General features: G+C 44.4%; 1 protein-coding gene across 27 annotated transcripts in view; it reads left to right on the forward strand.

The window, feature by feature from the left end:
• The window catches only part of tcf7l2 (transcription factor 7 like 2), a 108909-nt gene that overhangs the window by 50191 nt on the left and 34675 nt on the right, over nt 1-24043 (forward strand). The window contains exon 1 of one of the 27 annotated variants that reach the window (XM_035404432.1): nt 22122-22358. The exons of 25 other annotated variants lie outside the window; for them this stretch is intronic. In XM_035404432.1, coding sequence (XP_035260323.1) covers nt 22317-22358 — 42 coding nt within the window. In that variant the 5' untranslated portion in view covers nt 22122-22316. Of the gene's footprint in view, nt 1-22121; nt 22359-23076; nt 23560-24043 lie in introns of those variants that run through there. One more of the 27 variants, XM_035404434.1, reaches the window with a different exon arrangement.

Here is a 24043-nt window from a genome sequence, read left to right on the forward strand (position 1 = left end):
TTTCGGTTTCGGTCTGATCGAGCTGGGCGCCGTGGCGGCCGGTGGTGACCGTTACTCTCGCCCGATCCTTCTGCGGCCCATGACAAGGGCGCCAATCGGGTCTGCCGCCAACACATGACCGTTACAGGCGCTTTAAAAAAAATAATAAAGTCGACTAAAATTCATGTTTTATTTTTCGGAATTATTATTTTTCTCGCCCCCTGAAATATTTTGATGACCTTTAGAAAATTGGGGTCGTAACCTCCTTTCCACGGAGTGCAGGTGTGCGTGTTTAAAAAAAAAATGTTTTTCATACGTTCAGCTGCAGTAAATCTGGCACCGTTGCATGTGTGCTGCACATGGAGGGAACGTTGTGGGAATTAGCCTATGGGGACAGCAGGTAGGCTGCTTGGATTTGGATGCTATGCTTTTGCCCTCGCCGACATTTGCGGATACATTTTAAATTTGCAAAGTTTAAATTGAGGTGAGATAGAAATTTGAGCGCACGAGTATGATAAAGAAGCATTGACAGTGGTGTCTGGATGTCCCGCCTGGGTCGGCAACCGATATCTCACTCTCGGGAAAGGGAAGGCCGACGATGTCTGAGGATGAGCTTGTCACAGGTCAAAGGTCAAAGGTCGTAATGCACAATTGCCTTGTGCACGGACCCGGTTGGGCCACGCGTCATAGCAACCCGCGGAGAACAGCGTCGCGCCAGATTGTCGCCTCGTCAGGAGGGAGCTGGGTAGAAGCGGTGCATGCTGGGACTATAAACAAACAACCCGAACAATATAAATAAGTCCTGAGTTCTCCGGAGCGTCTCTGACGAGCTGGGGGAGGGGAAAGGAATGAGAAACTGTCAAAATAAAGCTCGCTCGTCATCCGTTATTAACATTACCTAAACATACAGTCTGTGTATTTATTCGCTCATTTGTCTTGTTAACATCCTCTTCTTAAGCAAAAATAAATAAGTAGATAAATAAATAAATAAAGGAGTGGTGCGTCGCACGCGCGTGACAGCTGCGGCGGGGGGGGGGGGGGGGGTTGTGTGGTTTTGGACGCGCCGCGCGTTGCGTTTCCTGTCTCATTAAGGCGACGCGTTGCGTCGGCGGAAGGGACACTTTGAGCGTCGGAGGCCCGTTATCTCGAGCGCTCCCCGTTTCTCTGTGACGAGACGGCGCCTCTTTTTCTGATGCGAGCGCACAAAGCATGCTCTCGTCTTCTGTTTAGGTCTCTCTCTCTCTCTCTCTCTCCTTCTCTCTCGCTTCGTTTTCTGTCTCTCCGTCTGACTCTCCCTCTTTCTCACTCTGTCTGTCTGTCTTCCTCCCTCTCTCTGTCTCATGGAGAAAGCCATACCTTGAAAGCCAAGAGGAAAGAACAATTTGTGATTAGGCAAGTGGCCGGAACTCTTAACTTGCGTGAAGTAGCCGGGGAAGGGGCTCTTATTTTGGCTCGGCATTGGAACGGCGGTTGGAGTTTAGCAGCTCACTTGTGATTGGCTGAATCAGAGCCTAGCTTTCAGCAGGACTCCCACCGACGCTTATGTAAAGAAATGCGGTGCAATCGCGATTTCCCTGCGTTGTGTGTGTTTGTATGCACATGCAAGAGACGACATGTGTTTGGTTGTACGGTCAGGCCCAGACAATCCTTGCCTGCTCTGCTTTAATTCCCTGTGATGTAATCGCTTGGAAAGTGTAGCACCGGAATGGCTCGGGGGGGGGGGGGGGGGCGTAGCTGTAGTGGCGAACTGTGCAGCTGCTCTTCGACGGAATGCTGGCAGAGAAAACCGTAACGAAGTACGGTTTATGATAATGCGTAAAGTCTACTTTTACACATTTTCCAAATCCGAGGATGGTCGGAAGGTCGGTGCGTGTCTGACATGCGATGCCGCCCCTCGGCCATTAGTGCCAGACTTGCACCTGGGCCTCGCCCGTTAGCAGCTGTGCGGTGTACAAACTTTTAAATTTCATTCATTTTGTTCTTGATTCTTCCGCCGTCAGAGTGTTGGTCTGAAGGGGACGCAAATTTGTCTGGAGGGGACGTAAACTTGTGCCGCGACGGGCAGGGGCACGTCGGACCAGGAAGTCACAGGGAGCGCTTCCTGGTGCGCGGAGCGGAACGGCGCGGCGGTCAAAAGGGCGTCTGATGGAAATGAGGCGGGAACACAGAAACACCTGGCCACCCTAGGCCCCGCTGCCACTCTGCCGTCACTCCCGAACCCCTCCTCCTCCTCCCTTCAGGGACTGGAGTGGAGCCAATCGCACGCGAGCGTTCTCAGAACGTTGACGCAATGTCGTAGCGACGCCGTTTCAGCGTTGTTGACTCGTCGTCACGGCGACGTGGTGCCTCCTGCAGGTAGAAACGAAACGCTTCCGTTTTCTTTTCTGATATGATTACTTGAATCGTATTTTTGTAAGTCGATTATGACATTAATTAGGTGGACCCCTTTTTTGCTGAAATACGGCGATTGGTTTGCACTTATTGTCTCATTCTCGATTTACTGCGGTCATCTTCCTTCCGTATGTTTGAATGCTCACCCATCTACATGTTCCGTGGCTGTCCTTCCTCATAAGGGCTTTCGGGGCTATGTGTGGTTTGCCCATTGGTCTTTATTAGCCTGTTAAGCCGGGCTGCTTTAATGCAGCGGGCCGGTGCGTTCGGTCTGCATCGGGCCAATGGAGCCGGAGCGCGAGGTGAGCCTTCATAACAAAGGAGCTGGCACAGGCATTCCGTACGGCTGTAGCGATCCAAAAAAAAAAAAGGATCCCCTCAGCTTTGAACTTTCTCTTTTTCTGTCTGCATCAAAAAGAAATCGATAAACGAAACTTCGCAAGGCACGTGTATCACTTTTTCTCAACCCTCCCAACTCCCCCCCACAATCATTTGTTCGTTAGAGAAGGTTGTCGAGGAGACGACGCCGCATGGGATCCGGGCGGCTCGCAGGAAATCAGCGGACGGCTGTTTTTACACACGTGGAGACGGCGCATGAGGGGAAAAATAGTTTTTGAAAATGATGGACTGGTTTCACCCGTACAAAAAAAAATATATATATATATATAAATATAAATAAAGTAAAACATCCAAGTCTGTCAGAAAAGTAAAAAAAAAAAACAAAGGATATGGGGAAGAAAGGACTGCCTAAATTAGTTTCATCCAGCCGCGCAGGAGCGTTTGTGGCTGTCGTCCCGCCGCTTGTCGTCGTCGTCGTGGTTTCTCTCTCTCCTTGGTCGCGGGGCGGTTTTTGTGTGCGGCGGTGATTGATGATGCGTGAGTTCAGGTTCACCGGCGGCGGGTGCGTTCTGCGGACCTGGGCAGAATGTCGGGGGGGGGGGGGGGGCGAACGCGCCGTTGAGCAAGACGAGTCGAGGTGGCGGGACCACAGGGGGCCGTTTCCCGCCGTCCGTTCGCCGAACGTAATTACGCAATCGTTTACGCTATGAAGGACGTACTGAACGTTTCCCACATTTCTCTAAATGTATCATTTTGCTTATTTGATTTTATAAATATGATAAATATACTGTACGTCCTTTACATGCAGTAAGTGATTATATAACTGCATTTAATGGATTAATTCTCAAAATAAACAACAAGCAGGATTCCTGAGTAAAGTTTGCCTGTCTGTCAAAGGCAGTAAGCAAAAGTAGATATCCCTGAGGATTGAAGGTTTGGTACTGTTCTGAAGATGTCAAAGCAGTAAGCACTTTCTTTACGTGTCAAGAAAAACACTGCCGAGACATTTGCAATAAGCAAGTTGCAAACAATAAGAAAACTTTTGTGTCTTTATTGCCACCTTTGAAAACGGTTGCAAAGGCTGTGCATATTTGCGGTTCCTGGATGAAAACCAGTCCTCAATATTTTAAGGCCTCATAATAGTTCTTTTTCTCAAATTATCGGCACAAACCTTGGAGACTCGTTTCTATTTGTGATACTGTAATCAATTTGTGCTTATATCCCCAACAGTTAGTATGTTGTTTAACCTAATTTGCATAATACATCCAAAATCTGTCTTTAGATAGGTCTACGGTTGTTTATGCAAGGTTATTCCATCACTTTAATAACTTATAAGTTTGCAAGAAAAGTCCAAAAAACAAATGCGTTAGTCTCATATTGATACCTTAAACCGTCTCAGAGGGGATTTAGATGTTTTCCACAAAAGCTAATATGGTGGAAAATCCCGTATGGCAGACTTGAACCAATTTTCTGAGTTCTCCAACTCACGGTGTGGTTTACGGTTAAAATAACATACCAAGACACACCGCTACAGCGCCACCATGAGGGCCTTTTACAAGCCTGCCAAGTTTTTGACAAATGATAAACACGTTATAGCCAAGCTGGCAGAAGAGAATTAAAATAAAAATCCATACAATAACAGCGGGGTGTCTGCGCACCTATGGTGCTTGGCCCCCTAATAAATTATTATTTTTTATTTTTTTGTAATATATTTTTATCGCCGTTCTCGCCCAAACGCCTGTCGGTCTGTTTTCCGCGGAGAGTCTAGCAGCGAGCTCCGCGTAAACTGCGAAATGACTCCTTAACCCTGTGAAGAGAATCCCCTGGAACAGTGAGCGGTACACCAGGGTGCTTCTGGTGAAGTATGGTTTGTAGCGAAAGCCCTGGGCTGTAAATATTGGCCCAGTGAAGGAGGAGGTGCCAGCGAGGGTAAACTTGAGCGGCAAACAACGCGTGATCTGTTCTGTGGAGGGTGGGTGGGGGTGGGGGTGGGGGGGGGGGTGCAGTTCCACGTGCCCTGGGCTGACTCTAATCGATTTTTTTGTGACTAGGGACTGTGGAACGGGCCACCGTCAGCAGACCGTCCCGGAGGGGGGGGGGCTGTGGTTCACGTAGCCGGACCCACTCCCCTCGCTTAAATTGAGGAAATGATTTGCTAATTGTGAGTGTTAATGAATTATCAATTGATTAGCGACAGCTTTGACTGTACGTGAAACACTCGCGCTGCTGCCAGGCCAGCGGCAAGCTTGTTGCCTTCTACTCTGAGATATCTCTTACAGTAATTCTAAGATGTGGCATAGAATGCTTTTCTTTTTATATATTCTGTCGTAAGTTTTGCCAGAAGATTCTGAGCTTGCATCTGGGAACCAAGGTGTGAATCACAAGTTCAGGTTTCACTTTGATCACCTGTAGGTAATCACAGTCATGGTTTACTCGTTGCTGTAGTCCCCTGTAATCCCACATTTACGGCAGGAAGCATTGTGTGCACACGTGTGTGTGTGTGTGTGTGTGTGTGGCATTTGCACACGTTTGTTTGTGTGTGTGTGTGCCTGTGTATGTGTGCACACGTGCTTACGCTTGTATGTGTGTGCGCATGCATGTGTGTATGTGTGAGTACGTGTGTATATGTGTGTGTGTGTGTGTGTGTGAGAGTGTGTGTGTGAGTGTGTGTGTGTGTGTACGTGTGTATATGTGTGTGTGTGTGTGAGAGTGTGTGTGTGTGTGTGTGCACATGCATGTGTGTGTGTGTGAGAGAGTGTGTGTGTGTGTGTGTGTGTGTGAGAGAGTGTGTGTGTGTGTGTGTGTGTGTGTATGCGTTTCCATCTGTTGTGGCTGTGTGTTGGCCTGCCCAGTAAGAGGCCCTGGCCTTGGTTTAGTGAGGACAGTGAATGTGTAATCGCGGTGTTGCGTGGCTCACCCCGGTGTGCTGAAGTGGGCTTCCTGAATCCTTCTTGATCGTGGCGCTCCTGTAGTTCACAGGAGTCCCCTCCCCTGGGGTCCTCAGAGAACTGTTACTGTTTTTGTTTTTGTTTTGTTTTTTTTCTTTTATTTTGCTTTGTTTTTCATTTCTTTCTTTCAACTTCCTGTTTTGAAACCCATTAAGGATGCGAGTTTCCTCACCGGGAGAGAGAACCCGTGTCCTTTTGAAAGCCGTCCAAGTGCAGCATGGGACGAACGGAGAGATCCTTATCAGTAAGCGGTCGTGTAGTGGGGATGGTGGTGAGGGGGAGGGGTGGACACAGGGTAAACGTAGGACAAGGAACCCCATGCTTTTAATTTTGTGATGAGTTAAACCAAGGGTCGTTATTTGTGCTTACTGTGGTGCCTGGCTTCACACACCGGTTTTGGATCTGCTGGGTCATGTGCAAGGCTTACATTGTGATCCTTCCACCTTCCAGCCATGCTTTGTGAATTTTGTAACATAACGCTTAACTTCAGGTTTTTAATAGCTCTTTGAAACTCAAGCTTTTAGGCCATTTTTATTTTTATTACATGTTGATTGATTAAATCTGTAAATATTTTTACCGCAGGTACCACACCCAGACAAAAAATTATTTATCTATGCTAAGTATTTTTCAATTGGTCATTTTGATGCATGCCGGTATTCTGTTTATGAACGTAAAAAGATCAAATCTGAAACTGCTGCGAAACAGTTTGTAGAATAGGTCGGGTCCAGATTTTTTGTTTGAGCTAATACATCCGCGTCACGCCGATTGTGGCTTTATTCTTTTCTGTTTTGTTTTATCTGCGGAGAGGTGGCTTTTGCAGTCGTGGGTGAAGTCTCCTGCAGGAAAGACTAGGACGTACTGCAGACACATTTCTGCCGAGGTGTTCTGTCTCTGATTATGACATCGCCGAAGAGGGGGAGGTCAGGTGACACCAAACCCTCCAGCAGGAGTGTTTGGAAGAGGTGCTGACCTGCAAGCATTGGCAGTTGGCCTTTCTCAAGATGTAGCTATTTTATTCTGTATTTGTGTTTTGTTTACTCAAAGCTGAAATCGCTTGTGTCAGGTCCCCCTCACTGTAAATATGCGGGAAGTTGAGACCAGAGTTGCACGAGATTCTTTTCAAGCCATTTTCACTGTCGGATATTCAGTTTGTCAGATTTTTTTTTTCTATGTGTGCGGCTGAACAGCTGGTGGACACTTCTCCTGTGACCTACTGTGGCCTGGCATTTATGTATTTTTTATATATTTTTTTCTGTATATTGTTCTTATGCTGTTAAAATAAAATACATGTTTACTTTATGTAACTGTTCATAGAGCAGTTTTGATTGTGTTTGACACAAGCTATTTAATTTTTGTGGGGAAGGCCATGTTTATGAAAAATAAGAATTACATTTGTTTTATTTCCTGATGAGGTTATTTATGTATATTTATAATATTTCTTTTCTTCATTGTAATATTTCACATCCTATTCCTTGCTGAGAAGTCTAGCAGCACTGTCTGGACTATGTCTTCAAGGGGAGCGGGGGGTGGAAGTTGGGGAGGGTTTGAGGGCGTCTCTGGGATGTCCAGACGGGTGACAGGGTTCATGTCCCGGCCCCGCCCCTCTCCTCTCCTCCGTGTGGCCCTCGTGCGCGTCTCCGTAAACCCGACTGCCTGTAATTGAGGTGTAGTTGAGGTGTAATTGAGGCGTAATGAACGTTTAACCGAAAGGCAATTGCACCCTTAGGGGCACCGCTCGTAGCGTCGCTACCGCGCAAACAGCAGGGTGTCGCCATCCGGCGGCGAGGGGCGGCGCGGCGCGGCGGGTGGGGGGGTTGGCGGCGGGGTGGGGATGGGGGGGTGCTGAGCAGGGACAGGGTGCAGAGGCCAGTTTGCCGGTTTTCTGGGTCTGAGTGGAGATGGGGCCCAGCCCATGCGTCATTAGCTCCCCACCCCAGATTTGTCTCTCTCCATCCGTCTCACTCGGTGTTTGTGGGGCGTGGAGGCGTTCGCGTTCCAGCTTGCAGCTCCCTGCGCCGGTCTCTGAGGGGAATTCGCTCAGGAGAAAGGGCTTGCATTCCTCTCTCTTTCTCTCTCCCCTTTCACCAATCTCTCTCTCTCTCTCTCTCTCTCCCAGCCCTGATCTGTTTTTCTTCCTCTTGCCCTCAGTCTTTCTCTTCCTCAATGTCTTTTTCATCCCCTCATGTCCTCTCTCTCTCTCTCTCTCTCTCCCCCTGCCCCCCCCCCCCCCCCTCTCACACCATGTCTATTTCAGTAAGTTGGCTCGTCCTCCAGCCAAACTTGTGTACACAAGTTTCCCCTTTTGTTTTTTCCCCAGGGGTACTGATTCTATCCGCCTGTGACTCTTACGCAGCACAGTTAGGTGTGTTTCCTGCTTTCATTTCCGTTACATGGAGGCTGGTTGTGCCTTGGGGATGAAGCACAACCAGTGAATAGTCTAGATCTTCTCGATTACTTTTTTGGATTATCGTTCATCTGTTTTCTTCCGGTACAATCTGTTCACACACTTATATTGAAAAGCATTAAAGAATATTTGAAAATGCAATTTTTTCCTCAAGTTAGTACTTTGTTTAATTATAGTTTGGAGCCGTGTCTGTGTTTTGCCTTTTTGTAATGCTGTATGTCTTATAATCTTGTCGCCACTAATTTAGGGTTTTTTGGGGTGTTATTTAGTGTTTAAAGCGCCTGTATTGGTGGAGGAGCCTGGCGGGGTGTGCTGGAGCTTGCCGGGGTGGAGGAGGGGGACGACGAAATGTGCAGGGGTCTTTGGGGTTCACCAACCTTAATCATATGGGTGAATTGGGCGAAATTCAATCTCGTGAAATGGCAGAACTTGCCCACCTTCATCCTGCATCCGTGACCCCAGGGCGGCTTTGGAGAATCGGATTGAGGCCTGCACCACTGCACGTGCGGCTCCACTTCCTCTGTACTACTCCATCTACACTCCCGCCTACATCTCCACAGCACCACCTGTATCTACACATCTCTGCTTACATCTACACGACTCCAACCACATCTACCCAACTCTGCCTACATCTACACAATACCACCTGTATCTACACATCTCTGCTTACATCTACACGACTCCACCCACATCTACACAACTCTGCCTACATATCCACAACTCCACCCCAATCTACACATCTCTGCTTACATCTACTCAACTCAACCCACATCTACACAACTCTGCCTACATCTACTCAACTCCACCCAAATCTACATACCTCTGCCTACATCTCCACAACTCCACCCAAATCTACTCAGCTTTGCCTACATGTACACAACTCCTCCCAGATCTACACAACTCCACCCACATCTATGCGTCTCCATCCTCTGTTGGTGGATGGAGGAGATGTTATGGGGCTGCCAGTCGCGGCCTAGCAGGGAGAGGGAGCGTTGCTGCGCGTGACCTGGCGTTTCCTCCGAGCGCTGGCGATGTGGATGTGGTGCGTGCGCCGGAGACAGGCTGCAGAGCCGCGAGGAGGTGAAATGTGAAAAGCAGTTGGCAGGTCCACAGAAACACACAGTGCAGAGCTTGTAAAGAGCGGGGAGCCCGGGCGTGATCGGGCTGGATCATGTTGAAAATCACTTTGCACCCTCTACCCCCCCCCCCCCCCCCATCCCACCAGGGGCACTAGAAAAAAAGAAGTAAAAAATAAGCATACTTAAGATACACATCCTGCCTGGGTCTTTTTATAGAGCTGGAGGCTTACGTACAGAGTATCTACGAGTCGGCACTTGAACGCTGAGGACTGTGTGATGTCACAGAATTGTGATGTCACTGAGGACTGATGAACACTGTTCTGTGCTTCAGGGCTTATTCCAAAAAATGCTCACCCGGCTATGAATTTTCATGAGGGGGAGAAGTTAACTCACATTGCCTTGGTTCTTCTTTGCCACTGACTGGCGAATTCGAGGTCACTTGCTAGCCCCTGGTTATGATTACTGATTCTGGTGGGGCATCATTCCTTGCAGCAGACTAAAAAACGGTCGTGGTAAAACTGTTTAACTTCCTCTTCATTTGATAGATGACTCTCTTCTTTGCTTATAGATTGGAAACGTGAGCTGGGCTAAGGGTTACGGAAGAGGTTATTCAGTGCAGATTCTCCTGATCATAGCTTTATTCTAAGCAATAACTACAATATTACTCTACAGAGAATCCCAGGAGTCTCCTGTATCCAGAAAAGCTATGATAGATTGATGTTTTATAGCCCTTGGTTACCAATGTTTCAATTTCATTTTGGAGAAATCATGTTTTTTTGTTAGTTCGGTATTTCAAAATACTACAGTGCCCATGAGCCTCAGTGCCTGTCACTATGGTGATAGCACAGTCCACAGCCTGTGAAATCAAAGAATTCCAGATGGCATCCTCATTGTCCAGTCTAACCAACTTAACCTCAACAAAATAGCAGACCTACAGAAATTGAGCTCTGTGATTGGATGTTTCTTAATGCAATACTCAGGATGAATATTTTATGTATCTTCTAAAATCATGTACACAGATGTGTATATTTGCCTTTTTTTCAATGAACCGAAATTTTTTCAACGCTTGCTAATTTTCCAGGGTGATGATTCATCCATGAGTTTTATGCCCATCTCAGATTGAGAAATGCCTGAACTGTGCATCATGTTAGACTGTCAAGGTAAAAAGTGAATGGAGTTTTTGCTTCCGGAAACTAAGACCCTCAAAATAACCACGCCCACGTTTCAACTCTATTGAATGCCTGTTAATGTTCAATAACCATCTGGCAAACTAGTGCCTTTGTTGGCATAAAACATGGAGTTAATTAGCTGGCTACCTGGACCAATATGAATGTGGCTCATTTGACAATGCTTTTACACTGTAGGTAGCTAGCTAGCTGAATATCTAAAGTGGAGCTTGCAATATCACATCACCTTGAAAATAGGCTAGCTGTTGATTAGCTTTCTGTTTTCAGTGATAGTCAATGGAAATTGCTTTGTTCACCAAACCTTGTGTATTTTAAATATTGTGTATTTTTTCTAATCCCAGCAGAAATGCTAAATATAGGCTACTATTATTGTTGGTGAGCAAGTTGCGTTTTATTTCAAATTACGTTCTTGCTGTGAATCACTTGGCGGCCTCTAAGAATATTCAGAAATACTGTATATCCATTTGTAGGGGACAGGCTGCAGAAGATAGACAAGCTTATGTGGGCTGTGATGGAAGTGACTGTTAAAAGTAAAATAAAGATGGCAGCTTATTAATTGAATGCCCTGAACGTGACTCGGTGGACGTCGAGAATTTCCTGTTTGTGAATTGACCTTTCTACATGTCCTTGTCTTTGGACAGCGGCAGTCCAGAGAATGGCAACAGGGTCTCGTTTGTTTCTTTTTTGTTTTGTTTATGTTTGCCAAGTTTCCCGCTTTAATTGTGTCTGCTGGGGAGCGTGGTTTCACCATAAAGTGCCCCTTTAAAAAATAATAATAATAAAGTTTACGCGTGTGTGTATCTCAGTGGCTGTTGCAGTGTCTTTGGGTTTGTTACCGCAGCAGCCTGCTGTGGTTCCAGGCTGTGGTCAGGTTAGCCTCCCTTAACCGCTCGGCTACCCCTGCCGAGTGCTGAGAAGCCCCCTCGCCCCCCTCCACACTCACACTCCCGAGTCCCACCCCCTCCTCGTCCCCAGCCCAGCCCCAAAAGTTATGTATGGGCCCCGCTCCGTCGGAGGCAATGGTGTGCACCCCGTCACACCCCGGCCCGCGCCTCTCCTCCCTCCTCCGTCCCTCGCTCATTGCGCCGTGTTTTGTCCTCCCTAATGATGACCATCCATCAGCTCGAGCAGCGGCCGCGCGCTGAAGATGGATTGAATTAGCGTCGAGGGAGAGGGTTCAGTGAAGACGCGTAATTATGCTGTCGGGGTACCCCACGCGCAACCTTAACACAGCCAGCGCTGTTAATTACGCGGTCCCTCATATGGGCAGATTCACCCCATGAAGCTCCTAATAACAAGTGACTGTTACAGTCGTTTAGGAAGGATTCGTTTATTTAGGGTGTGTGTCTGAGTGAGAGAGAGAGAGGGTGTGTTAATACAAGAGAATTCAGAAACTTTGTTGCTGTCTTTTTTTTAACAATTAATGCGCATTTGTCTTTTGCTGTCTCTCACAGAAAGACAGACATTCAGACAGACAGACAGACAGACAGACAGACAGACAGACAGACAGACAGACACACACACACACACACACATACATACATAAACAAACTAAAGAGTGCGGTTTTCAAATGCAATTTCCTCATGTCTCCTCTTTTTTTTTTAATTTTATTTTTTTATCAAACAGCATTTCCAGAATATTTCCTAGTATGGCAGTGTTGGGTACCAGACAGCAGTGCAGCAGGTGTTGAGGCTTTGATGCTCATTGCTATCATGGTTCTGTGTATAAGCCGGGAACGTTATTTCCTGTGTTTCTCATACCCTGGTATAGTGTCCAAGTGATTTAGGGATCTTAAAAAAATCACAGTATAGACTGTGTAAGAAATTAAAATTGTGCTGAAGTCTATCTAATTAAATAGCCTAAGTCTTGGGAAGTCCAGGAAATGTCTTAATTTCATATGAAAACATCGGACCACAGGATCTTAGCTAACCAATTAACCTTGGCTCAGCTCATTAAAACATTCTTTCATGGTGTAGAAGAGTGACTTATCTGTGAACACAAGGACATGAAAGACAGAATTTGTAAACTCCAAAATCTGGCTGTAATTGGAAGGGTAGATAGGAACAACCGTTAATGAACTGACATAGTTGAACTGGCATAAAAACTAAAACTAATAATGGTAGAAATAAAAAAGTCATTATCATGTTGTCTTAATATGATTTTAGAAAACTAAATTTTAAGGATAAAAATACAGTACGTGGATGAAAGAAACCTATATATTATATATATGTGTGTGTGTGTGTGTGTGTGTGTGTGTGTGTGTGTGTGTGTGTGTGTGTGTGTGTGTGTGTGTGTGTGTGTGTGTGTGTGTGTGTGTGTGTGTGTGTGTGTGTGTGTGTGTGTGTGTGTGTGTGTGTGTGTGTGTGTGTGTGTGTGTATTTCACACACACATTTCTTTGATTACCGTATGAAATTCTTGGTCTGTATCTCGACAGTAACATTAAGCTGGTTTGAATAGCTGAAAGCTGAGGGTTGGCTGTGATGCTGTGATATTCTTCAGTGGCCTTTCTGTGTGAGTGAAGTGCCGTCTGTGATGCTGGGATACAGCCATTCTCAGAAGGACAATCGCCCATTGATTTTACATTTAAAAAATAAATTAATTTGGAAAACCTTCTTTTTTTTAAAGCTGTCAATCTAATTCCTTCCCGTAAATATATCTGCGGTTTGTAATGTAATTGGAGTTAAACGTTAAAAAAAAAATTTAAAAAAATTAAACCGTCTTAGTACAAATACGCTGTGGAACAGATTCTGAAAAGATAAGTGGCTTCACAGGTGAATTGGAAGAGAAATTGTTTAGTTATGTTTCTCCTTCGTATTTTCCTGTAATTGAAAGGAGGTCTAAGGAAGCACTTGAGTAAAGGAGCTTTATTAAAGTGCGGTAGCCGTTCCTCCGCGCCCAGTCTAATAACCTCCCGTGAGCGTGAATGCGCGCGCGTGCAGCATGCGGTTCAGCTTCAAGGACGCCCCGAGGTGCTGCCCAAGACCGCCAGTGGAACACCTAGTGGCCGCTTCTCCTTAACACAGCCTGCGTTCGGTGCTTGCCTTAACGCTAACCCTTAAACCGAGATTCAACTCGAGGTTCTCTGGGGGGGGGGGGGGGGGGGGAATCCATTTCTGCAAGCGTAAACTCGCGGAAGGCGTTCAGTCGGCCATACTGTTTAACTCTTTTGGTAATACCTCTCAAACTGTACATTTTCTACCTGTGTGGCCGCGCCTGGATACTGCCTTTGTGTGTGGTGTGTGTCTGGAAGGGGGGGGGGGGGGCTCTGTTCCATCACCTGCAGTGCATGGCTTCCTCTCCGTTCCCTGTGTTTCTCCATCTCATTGAAAGTCCATTCGTCTCACGGTAGCAGGCATTATCAGCACGTTGCTGTTTATTCACAGATAGGATGTGACCACGTCAATGCCTGCTCCTTACAGACATTACAAATAATTAACCCTGCGCCCATAGTTCTCTCTCTCTCTTTTTTATTTGCCCTTTTTTATAAATGTGCTAATCAGATAATGGGATTTACATCTATTTCTGAGCCCCACTCTCCCAATGTTTGTGCACCTCCTTTCTTTGGTGTTGTAAGGTCACCTCCTTACTGAACGCCAGATACGCAATCTCTAGTGCCATCCTCCTTAGCGTGGGCTCATGTTATGATTTAGGCCTTAAGGGGAGCGATATATACTAACGCTAATGTTAAGTGGCGAATAGAGATGGTAGCTGGAGAGCTGCGTATGAAACATCGTTACCCAGGCTGAAGGAGAATGCGCCGTGGCTAAGTCCTGCCGTTGAATGATTCTCCTAATTCACTTGTGCTCACGACATTTATAGCTTCCTGGTGGTAAGTAATATTGATTGTCATTTCACAAAGTCTTGATAAACACGCAACATTTTACGAATCATAATAAATCAATAAACAGTATTTACTTAAATATGAACAGTATTAATATACTCAGTGCACACACATACACTCTCTCACACACACACACACACACACACTCAAACACACATGAACGCACACGCATACACTCTTTTTTTTAAGACAGGCCTTTATGTTGACAAAATACATGCTTTGATATTTCATGTGATGTACTTTAATAAAAATGTATACGCCTATGAATTCAGATCAGAAAAAGAATTAGCGCGTATTTGTATCATGCAGGATTTATTCTTCATTAACATAATGCATCATCTCTGTATAAAATATTTGGTATATGTTTAATAACAGAACCCAAAATAGTGTTTTTACTGTTTGGATAAATAATAGAATAGTGACTCAATGCAGCCTTGTGGCTGTCGTCAGGGAGATAAATTTAGGCTTTGGAGAGCAGGATTGGGCTCAGTACTCTGAGGCGCTGTGTGAAGTATATTGGTTTCATTGCACTTGTTACCCATCACCCTTTTCTCCTTCACAAAAGCAAATGGCTACGAAATCCGACTAGCCCATTAAAGAGTGATATTTTCACCTCGCCGATTCTCGGCACTGTATCAGGGGCCCGTATTGTTCCAGTGCCGGGAAGACCTGCGCCTTGACAGATAGTAGATATCCCCACCGTCGGCTGTTTGGACATTTCTGTCTTTTGTGACATGGGAAAAAAAGACAGGCAAGAAAATAAAAAGCAACTAAATAATGTCAAAAGATCAGAAATCGATGTGGCGTAGGAACCCGATCCCGGTCTGGGTGTAAGCGCGCGCGTTTCCCCCCCGCATTAAGTCCACCGGAGCGTCTTCTGCAGGAGCCCGGAGTCGCTTTTGTTCACCCTCTCCGAGATGTAACCCTAGCATTCGGAAGGCTTCTTACCATGTTTGGATATCAGCAAAAAATAGGCTTTTACTTAAAGGTTACGAACCAAGGTTTATTGAGTTACACGTTCATCATGGCTTTAAAACAATGTCGAGGGTTCATAATTTCAGCAAAGCAGGATTTTTAATGCGACGGATCTGATTTCTGTTGCAATTTACAGGGTAGGCTAGTACCTAATTCGGAGGGGGGGGGGGGGGGGTTGCAATAAAACATTAAGACACTAATTTACGTCAGGGTAGTTTGTTGGAACAAACTGTCCTTTCAGTGTTATCTTTTCTATCTGTAAAAACACAAACAAAAAGACACATTTTATCTTCATTTTAATTTCAAAGAGCACTATTGTTAGCAAATCTATCAGTATATTTTATTTATAAATACTGAAATACCACTGACATGGGCAGGCATTGAGCTGCAAATTTCTACAGTGTTTTGTAACATTCAAAATAAGTATTTATTATTTTGTTATAAAAGCAGAATTATTGTACGTATTTGTGTATATTGTGATTTGCTGTTTGAGCAAATCAGGTTCTAGCTATGTACTGAAATTTTCGAAAAATTGTTAGTTTCGACTGGGCGATTATATTTTACGACAAATTCTGAAACTTTATTTCTGTGGGAAACCGCATTTAAGCTCAAGCTTATTTTAGCGAAATTCTAATCGACACAATCTTTTGAGCTGACCCGTTTGATAGTCAGTATCGCATTGTTTGTCTTTATTTATTTATTTTCGGTGATGGGAATGGGTTCGGTTTGTGTCCCTGGTTTCTACCTCTGTGAGAGTTGTGATCTGTTATAATGAGAGAGAGAAAAAAATCCACCCGCTATACTTTGTGTTGCACACTGAGACCAGGAGATAGACACAGGATTAAAAAAAACAATTTCTGGACATTTCTAGAAGATAAATTTAATTTCTTTGCTATTTGGAGGTCTTCTTTGAAAATGCAATTGTAATGAACACATTCAGAAACCGGAGAATAGATTTACCCTCAGCTTCAAATAAGTCTGCGTTATCGGGCTCTCTCATTCGCTCCTTCCTATTTTCGAGCTGCTAATTGATGTTTTTGATGTTGGCGAGAAAATTGAAGAAAATGTCATGTGTGAACCGGCGCGGAAGTTAATAAGATTGACTTCGTTGGCGGAATTCACAATGAGCGCAGAGACGGCATAATGGGACCGCTGCGAATTCGTACGCCGTCTTAGGGGGAGCGAAATCGACACCTTGCGCTATAGGCCCGCGGTCGATATGGAAAGATGGAACATTTGGGAAGGTTCCCTAATCTCGATCCCTTTTTGTTGTTTCTCTTTTTCTTTTTTTTTCTTTTCTTTTTTTTTTTTTTTTTTTTTTTTTTGCTGTTGTTTTCCCGCTTTGGTGTGTGGAGCTGCTGATTCGGGCGTATAAGCAGCTGTTTATCCGGAGGGTTCCTGCCCCAGACCAAGCCAACACTTCTGAAGAGTCTCCCAGGGCCCCCCAACAATACTCATTGTTTATGCTGTTTTGAGTTTGAAAGCCACAGAGCTTTAAAAGGTTAGATTAAGATGTGTCTACAGATACACTAATATCAGTCAGGGTCATTGCATATGCTTGGGCGATGTGAAATAGAGCTCGAACTTAAATCCCTCTGAATAAAAGGATAGAAGCACCACCAAGGTAGCTCCATCTTGAGCCATTTATTGAGCGTTGGCCGAGAGCCGAGCTGAGTCCATTGTTCTAAATCTCTCCCTCCTCTAGGTTTGTATATAATAGATGTACGTTTTCATAAAAAAAATGTATTTGCGTTTTTCTTGACGATGAATGAGTTGAAGTTCCAGTTTTTCCAATTGTGACATGTTTTTCGCTAAAGTATTTATTTATTGATTTATTTATTTCGTCGATTCGTGCTATGGCAAAGTGTAATGGGTTTTTTCTGCGTTTTAATTAGGGGACGGATTAGCCGAGTCTGGTTCAGCGGCTCTGATTAATTTTCTGGCCTTTAGGGGAATGCGCTAACACCCCGAATATGGCCAGCTACCCCCAAGCGGTCTCTTTTTGAAGACACCGAACAAAATGTGGCCTCCGTCAGAGCTCGGCCTCGGAGGAGCTTGGGCAAGGGACATTATTCTCGGAATAGCCAATTAATTCCTCTGGCAATGATCGGTTAGCGCTTCTTCTGCGTCCCCCCAATCCCCCCCCCATATACCCACTATTTGAAATGCTAACACAATGAAATATTTTTTCATTGGTCTGTGTCCCTCGGCTAAGCCATAGCCGCGGGCGGAGAATTTCATCGACTGACGAGACCAGAGGCAGCACCGATAAAAAGGTTAGCGTACGTGACATGCAGCCGAAATCGGGCGCTACCTTGAACTCGAAAGTTCTGTAACTTTTATTTGACTTTTTTTGTTAGCAAGGTAAGAATTGTGTGTGGCAGTAGAGGACATAATGAAGCTCACCACATAGTTTTTCTTTAAATGTGTAATAAAAAAAATTACTTTGTCGTATCGTTTTTGCGAAAGTTAGCGTATGCATTTTTTACCACATATGCTATCCAGTGACCACAGGAAAGCTTTTTAAAAAAATATTTTTAAAATAAAATAAACATGCATTAGTATTAGTATTATGGGTAATAGCTACACCCGTGTCAGGCAGATATTTATTTTAAAGAATCTTTGGCTTGTCATATGAATTTTGACTGTCGTAATTGACAGTATTATAAATTTCGTTTTTTATCGATTTCTTTTGTTTTCATAAAAATGACATGACCACTAGTCGACCTGACTGAAGGTAAAAAGATATCTTTTTGCCATTTTTTTTTTACTGTACACGTGGAATACTTTAAATTATTATTTTTATTTAAAAAAAATTTTTTTACTGCATGTATTTGACGCGGTGCTATTTCTCCCCCTGTACCTCCCCCATTAGCATTCAGCGTGTTTCCGGGCGTTATATGTGCTTTGTTTAGTAGGACTAGGCGAGTTGAGGCAGTGCAGCGCACCTGTCACATTTCAACTGAGGGATATGCGTGTTCAGGGGGGTGGATAGGTGGGGACTAGGGGGGTGAAGCCTCTTCTCAAATTGTTAGTAAAAGGCATTGGCATGGAATACGTATGCCCCCCCCCCCCCAAACACACACACACACACACACACACGCACGCACGCACACACACCCTCGTCTGTCTGTGAGGAGTTAGGCAGGTGGCTCCCCATGGCTGAGGCTTCATGACAAGATGCCATTAGAAATAGTGGGGCTGTTGATCAATCCTGCCGACATGACAGCTTTGCCGCGAGGCCCGGTTCTTTGAGCACCAGCGCTGTGCCTTCTCCCTCTCCCATCTCCCCACACTAATTGGTGAAAGTTCTCGTATGTGTGCTTGTGGCATGGGGTTTTTTTTATTTTTTATTATTATTATTTTATTTTTTCCTTCTTGTTCTTTTTCTCTTCCCACCCCCCAGTTTTTTTTTTATTTCTTCTTTTTTTTTTTTTTTACTTTTACGTTGTCAGATTGGAAGTGATACCTTTAAGTTAGATGTTGCAAGCGGGTTAAAAAATAAAGAAATGTCTCTGCTGAAGGCAATGGTACGTATCTGGTTATTAAGTGCTGTAATAAATGCATTGTATAAATGCACATGTAGTGTGAATGGCATATGCGTCTATGTTCTCAGCATTGATAGTGCTCACGGTTTGATGACGATCAGTATTAGCTGGTAGCAACAGTAACAACAACTAATAATATTAATAGATACATCATTGTGTGAATGCATGAATGTGTTTTCAGTTTTTGATTATGGAGAACAGATATTGAGCTTGTTCTCTGCATGGTGGCCTGCTGACATCCGGTCACTATTTTTTGTTTAGAATGCCGAGCGATTCAGGGAGATTTCACTGTGACGTGACTGTTAACACTTCTGACATTCTCTCATTTTCTTTATGACTGAGTGAACCCCCTACACGTGCACTCGTATTGTGGATGAAGTAAACGAAATGGGAAATTTCTACTTTAAATGGTGTCTCTTAGCCTAACCAATTTCCACTTGAGAATGAGGGAGGGCATACCTTGAGAACTGAACTCTTGTCATCTGTCATCTGTTAATTTGGCTGTCCTACATCACTTTACACACACGGTGCAGTTTTTGTGGGTCCGGAATAATTTTTGTCTTATCTTATGTTTACAAAAAGATTGTAGAAAAGGTGATATTGGCAAGAATGTAGACATGGGTCAATGTTCTGTATTAATTTTTGTCAATATATGTAAAATGTACGTGTGCTTCTAAACACGATTATGATATTTAAGTCTTCTCCAAAAATCTAGAAGGCAACCTGGTTTTTTTAAGTTTAGTTGTGAGATGCTTTTTTTTTTTTTTTTTTTTTTTATTAATCATGAAAAGGAAATGTAATGAAAATGTAAAACTTGATAATCTGATAACCCTGGATTGTTTCGTGATATTTCTATTTGGACTGCGCACAAAAAACAGAGCAGTGTTCTTTCATTTATTTTCTCGGATTTTAACTCTCTTTTTTTCCTCCTTATGATCAATCTAATACATCTCAAATTGTTTTCTTCTTTTTCGGTCTGAGTCAGTGAGCATCTCCACCCAGTGGTGTTAGGCGGGAGTCTGAGTGGGGATCGTCAGCACGCCTCTTCAAACGGGAAGCGTGTTGGGGTGCCCCAGGCCGAGCAGGAATAGTTCACTTCACAACCGGCATATTTTATTCAGAATTATTCATTGTTCTTCATAAACACATAGTATTACACATTGGAAATTCTGTTTGGAAACCGCGCCGCCTGAACAATATGGAATTTTTTAAAGGCGGCCCCCTTTGATTGAGTAGAATCGGCCTTTCGTTATCCGCGTCGCGGAATTTAATAAGATGTTTCTGCGCGTCGGCCGTTGGGGAAGCGACGCGCGCGCTTCCCCGAGCCAAGCGGGAGGACGGCGGGAGAGAGCGAGGGAGAGAGGGGAGCGATCGCCGCGTGAACCGGAAGGCCGACCGCCCGACCGGTCGGAGCGGGGCGCGCCGGTTTCGCGAGAGGGAGGTCCGTACGCGCGACACTGTCCATAGCGTTCGCCGCTCGTTAAATCTCGCGCAATTAACACCATCGAGGTGTCGGCCGGGCGCGAATCGGACGTGACTCGCGGCGAAGGACGGGCTTAGCCGGGTTTCGGGGGGTTTCCAAAGCCCTCTCCAGATCGGCGCCGGGGATCAAAGCGGCTTGTTTTATGTGGCTGCGCGAGACTTTGAAGTCTCGGAGTCACCTACAGCACTCACTTCATCAAGTTCAGTGCTGTCTTAATAGCAGATCAATACGTTTCAAAGTCGGAGAGTTAATTTGATACTCGGGCTGATGCCGTCACGCTGTGCCGCCGGAGCGCTGGGCGAGCGGCGGAGCGGCGGGCGAGGAGGGGAGAGAGCGGCCCGGCGGCGGCGGCGGCGGCGTCCGCTCCGTCACGGGGCCGTGCGCTCTTGCACACAAACCGCATTTTCCGTCCTCCGCGCGTTTAATATGCACGCGTGCATCGTGATTCTGTTTTTTTTATGTGTGCTCGTGAATGCTGGCGCATAGCACACTGTGTTTTGTGTACGTATGCGTGTGTGTGTGTCTGCGTGCATCTGTGTGTGTGTGTGTGTGAATCTGTCTGTGTGTATTTGTGCATCTGTGTGTGTGTGTCTGTGTCCGTGCGTTGACGTGCATGGGAGTGCGTGCAAGCAAACTGTATATTAACGTCAGATTAGGTGAATTTTGTTTTTATTCTGTTTTTCACCATCTAAAAATCATGCATATAGCTGAATTGAAATTAATAGTGGTACAACTAATAATAATAGTCATGCATATAATACATTTTATAAGATAAGAATGTCACCATAATGCATACTGTTAATTATAATAAGAGTAGCATCAACAGCAAAACAACAACAATATTATTATTATTAGTAGTAATAATAGTAATAGCAATAACAACAATTATAATAATAATATTACTTATTGTTTTTGCTATTATTATTATTATTATTATTATTATTATTATTTGACAAAACAATTTATATTAATGATCTCTTTTACCTAATCCATTTTTAATAAACAAACACAGAAATATTTTGGATCCTGTTTAATGGCAGCACCAAAAGAGAGATAAAAATGAAAATGACAGTTACAGGTTCCATTGATCCACATTAAGAGACACACTAAACGAGCGAACAAAAAGCTGCTTTGTTTTGAACAATATTTTAAATCCACTCCACATTATTCTTAATTCTTATATTATTCTGGTATTTTAGCCTGTGGTCTGTCACGCACTTAGTGTTTACCCCTCCTTACATTTATAACCAGGCACAGTGAGGTTCAAAATCATTTTGGGTAAATTTGACTATAGTGTTACTTGCAGGTTGATTTGGAATTTTTGTTTTATAGTTTTAGAAGCCATACCAAATTTTAGAAATAAATTACTTTTTACTTTTTTTTATAGCAAATATCGCAATTGGGAAAGACGCGTTCGAGAAAAGAAAACCGGCGATGCCGGCGGCTTTGGTGCGAAACGCGCAACAAAAAAAAAATCGGTAGAATTTAATCTGCGGCTTTTTTCTCCTTCTTTTCTTCCCCTCATTTTAGTAAAAGACTCCACCATCTGCATTTGCAGCCTTGGGCTGATGGAACGGGGGGTCAGGTTGGCACCTCCAGAACAAAACTCCAATTTAGAATGTTCATCTAAGGGTTGCTAATGGTATTAGGGGGCCGACGGCTTGGCCAGCAGGAGCCGGCCATTCTGCGATGAGCCCACTGTTTGACCCAGACCTTCGGCGATTCATCGGTCTGATAGCATTAGCGCCTGCATCTGTCATTTTCCGTCCCCCCCCCACCCCACCCCCCTCTAGCTTTTCGCAATATATATGTTTTTTTTTTATTTTATTGAAACGAGCGGGAACAAAAAAACCAAACAATTCGAAACTTCAAGGTTTCGCGGTCGCCTTCCCCCGACGGGGAAAAGAAAGCGAGGCGGAGATCGGTAAACGGAGCGAAATCGCGGGCGGGGAGAGCCGTTTCCAGTCAGCGTAGCCTCGCGCTTAAGTTCTGTTTGTTTTCCCCGCTTAATTATTTAAGTTGCGGAATTCCAAAAATAAAAAAAAGCCGAATTTGGAAACGCCCGCGTCCTTGAGCTTTTGCGCTTCGTGAGATGCGCGCCGTGAGGACGGTCTTTTCTGCGAGGACGGAATCGTACTAAATGGCATGTTACGCGGCTAATTTCTCAAAGAGGCAGTCGCAGGTAAGGACGCTGTTAATGAGAGCCCGTCGCGGTAGATGGGATGTTGGGCGATAGCGTTTATGTAGTGTAATTTGTGTAAACAATACTTTCTTGCCAAAAGCGATGAGTGTGTGACACTTCTTTTCATTTTATGCTGGCACTGCAGAGATGTTTCATTTTTTTTCCTGTTTTATCATGGGAAATCATTTTGAAAGTCGGTCTCTGGGTTAAAGTGCTGTTTGTGGTTGCGATTGTGTTTGTGGGTTTTGGCGTAAGCAGATTGTGTGGTCTGAAGGGGGGTGAGACGCAGGGTCGGGGGCCCGGACACAGGCAGTGGTGGCTGTGGTTGAAGCGATTGATTACGGTGTTTTTTTTGCCGAATTTGTATAGGAATTATTTACTGTTCTGTGTGTCATTAATTCCCCTCAGCTAAAAAAAATGCTTGGGGAAATGATCCTGTTTGTGAATAAATATGAGGCCTTAGAACACAGATTCTGTCGGAAAAAAGTCTCCACTGAACTATTGAACAAAATTTTTTTGGATAGCTGTCGCATAAGATGTGCCATTTGTGGGTTGAATGCTTTCAGTAAAATGCTGAATTTGTGAGTTGGAATATTTCCCCCCCCCCCCCCCCCTCCCTCCACCCTCCCAGTTCACGCACAATAAAATCTTGCTTCATTAAAAGTGTATTAATCTGGTCTCTTGTCTCAAGGGAGACACCTTAAGATGATATTGTGTCTTTTTCTTTAAATTGTTGGGGGGGGAAAAAAATCTACCAGATTTGGTCCCTGTCAGTCAGAAATAATTGTGTTCTTAATCTTGTCCCTGATGGATGACTTGGAGTTCAGCAACGGGCCAGCTCCAATGACAAATACAATATTAATATTCATTAACTGCTTTGACAATGCTAATTTTGATGCAGTAGTAAAGGGCCTTCCAAAGTTAGCGGCCAAAGCATCAGAGCTGTGCAAGGTGGCAAGATAATTTGTGCTGGTTTACTGAGCTGAAGGCTTTTAAAGTCTTTAGCGAGAAAAAAAAGCGAGGTACCACAAACAAAATAAAAGAGAAAGGGAAAAGTTCTGAAGCATTGCAAGGCAGGACTGTGGAAGTAACGCGATCAAGAGTCACTGCTAAAATTTGACACCTCCGATGCAGCATCTTTGAGCACAATTTTTTTTTTTTTAACAAAAAAGTTGCAACAAAAAAAAAAGAGCATAACATGGTAAGTCAGCACATTCTCGATTTTGTTTAATCTTTTTGATCTTTTCAATTATCGCTATTTGAAGATCAATAGTCATTTTTTTCTACTATGGTTAAAAGGCGCACAGCGGTGGTTCGGTGGTGTGTTCGGATCACGGCTTTAAGAGCTGGGTCCCTCTCTTATTGCCATTAGTTGCCCGTGCTAAATTTTCAATTGCCAATCGCTTCTGAAATTAATGTGACTTGTTTCTGTTTTTCTTTTTTTTTTTTCCTTTTTCTTTTTTCTTTTTAATCGAACGCGGTTTGTCGGTTTGATTTTGGAGTTCGCTTCGTTTGCGTCGCCGTCTTTAAAGAAAGCGGCGCCGTTCGCAAAGCAGCGACAATATGTTGTTTTCTTTTTTTTTTTTTTTAAAGGTTCTGGTTTATGTTTGCCGTGTTTATGTTTTGCCTGTGTCTGCGTCGAAATTGTGAGTGAGCCAGGAGCCGAAGCGGAGCGCGCCGACGCC

Source organism: Anguilla anguilla, chromosome 2, assembly GCF_013347855.1.
Source record: "Anguilla anguilla isolate fAngAng1 chromosome 2, fAngAng1.pri, whole genome shotgun sequence".
Taxonomy (NCBI): Eukaryota; Metazoa; Chordata; class Actinopteri; order Anguilliformes; family Anguillidae; genus Anguilla; species Anguilla anguilla.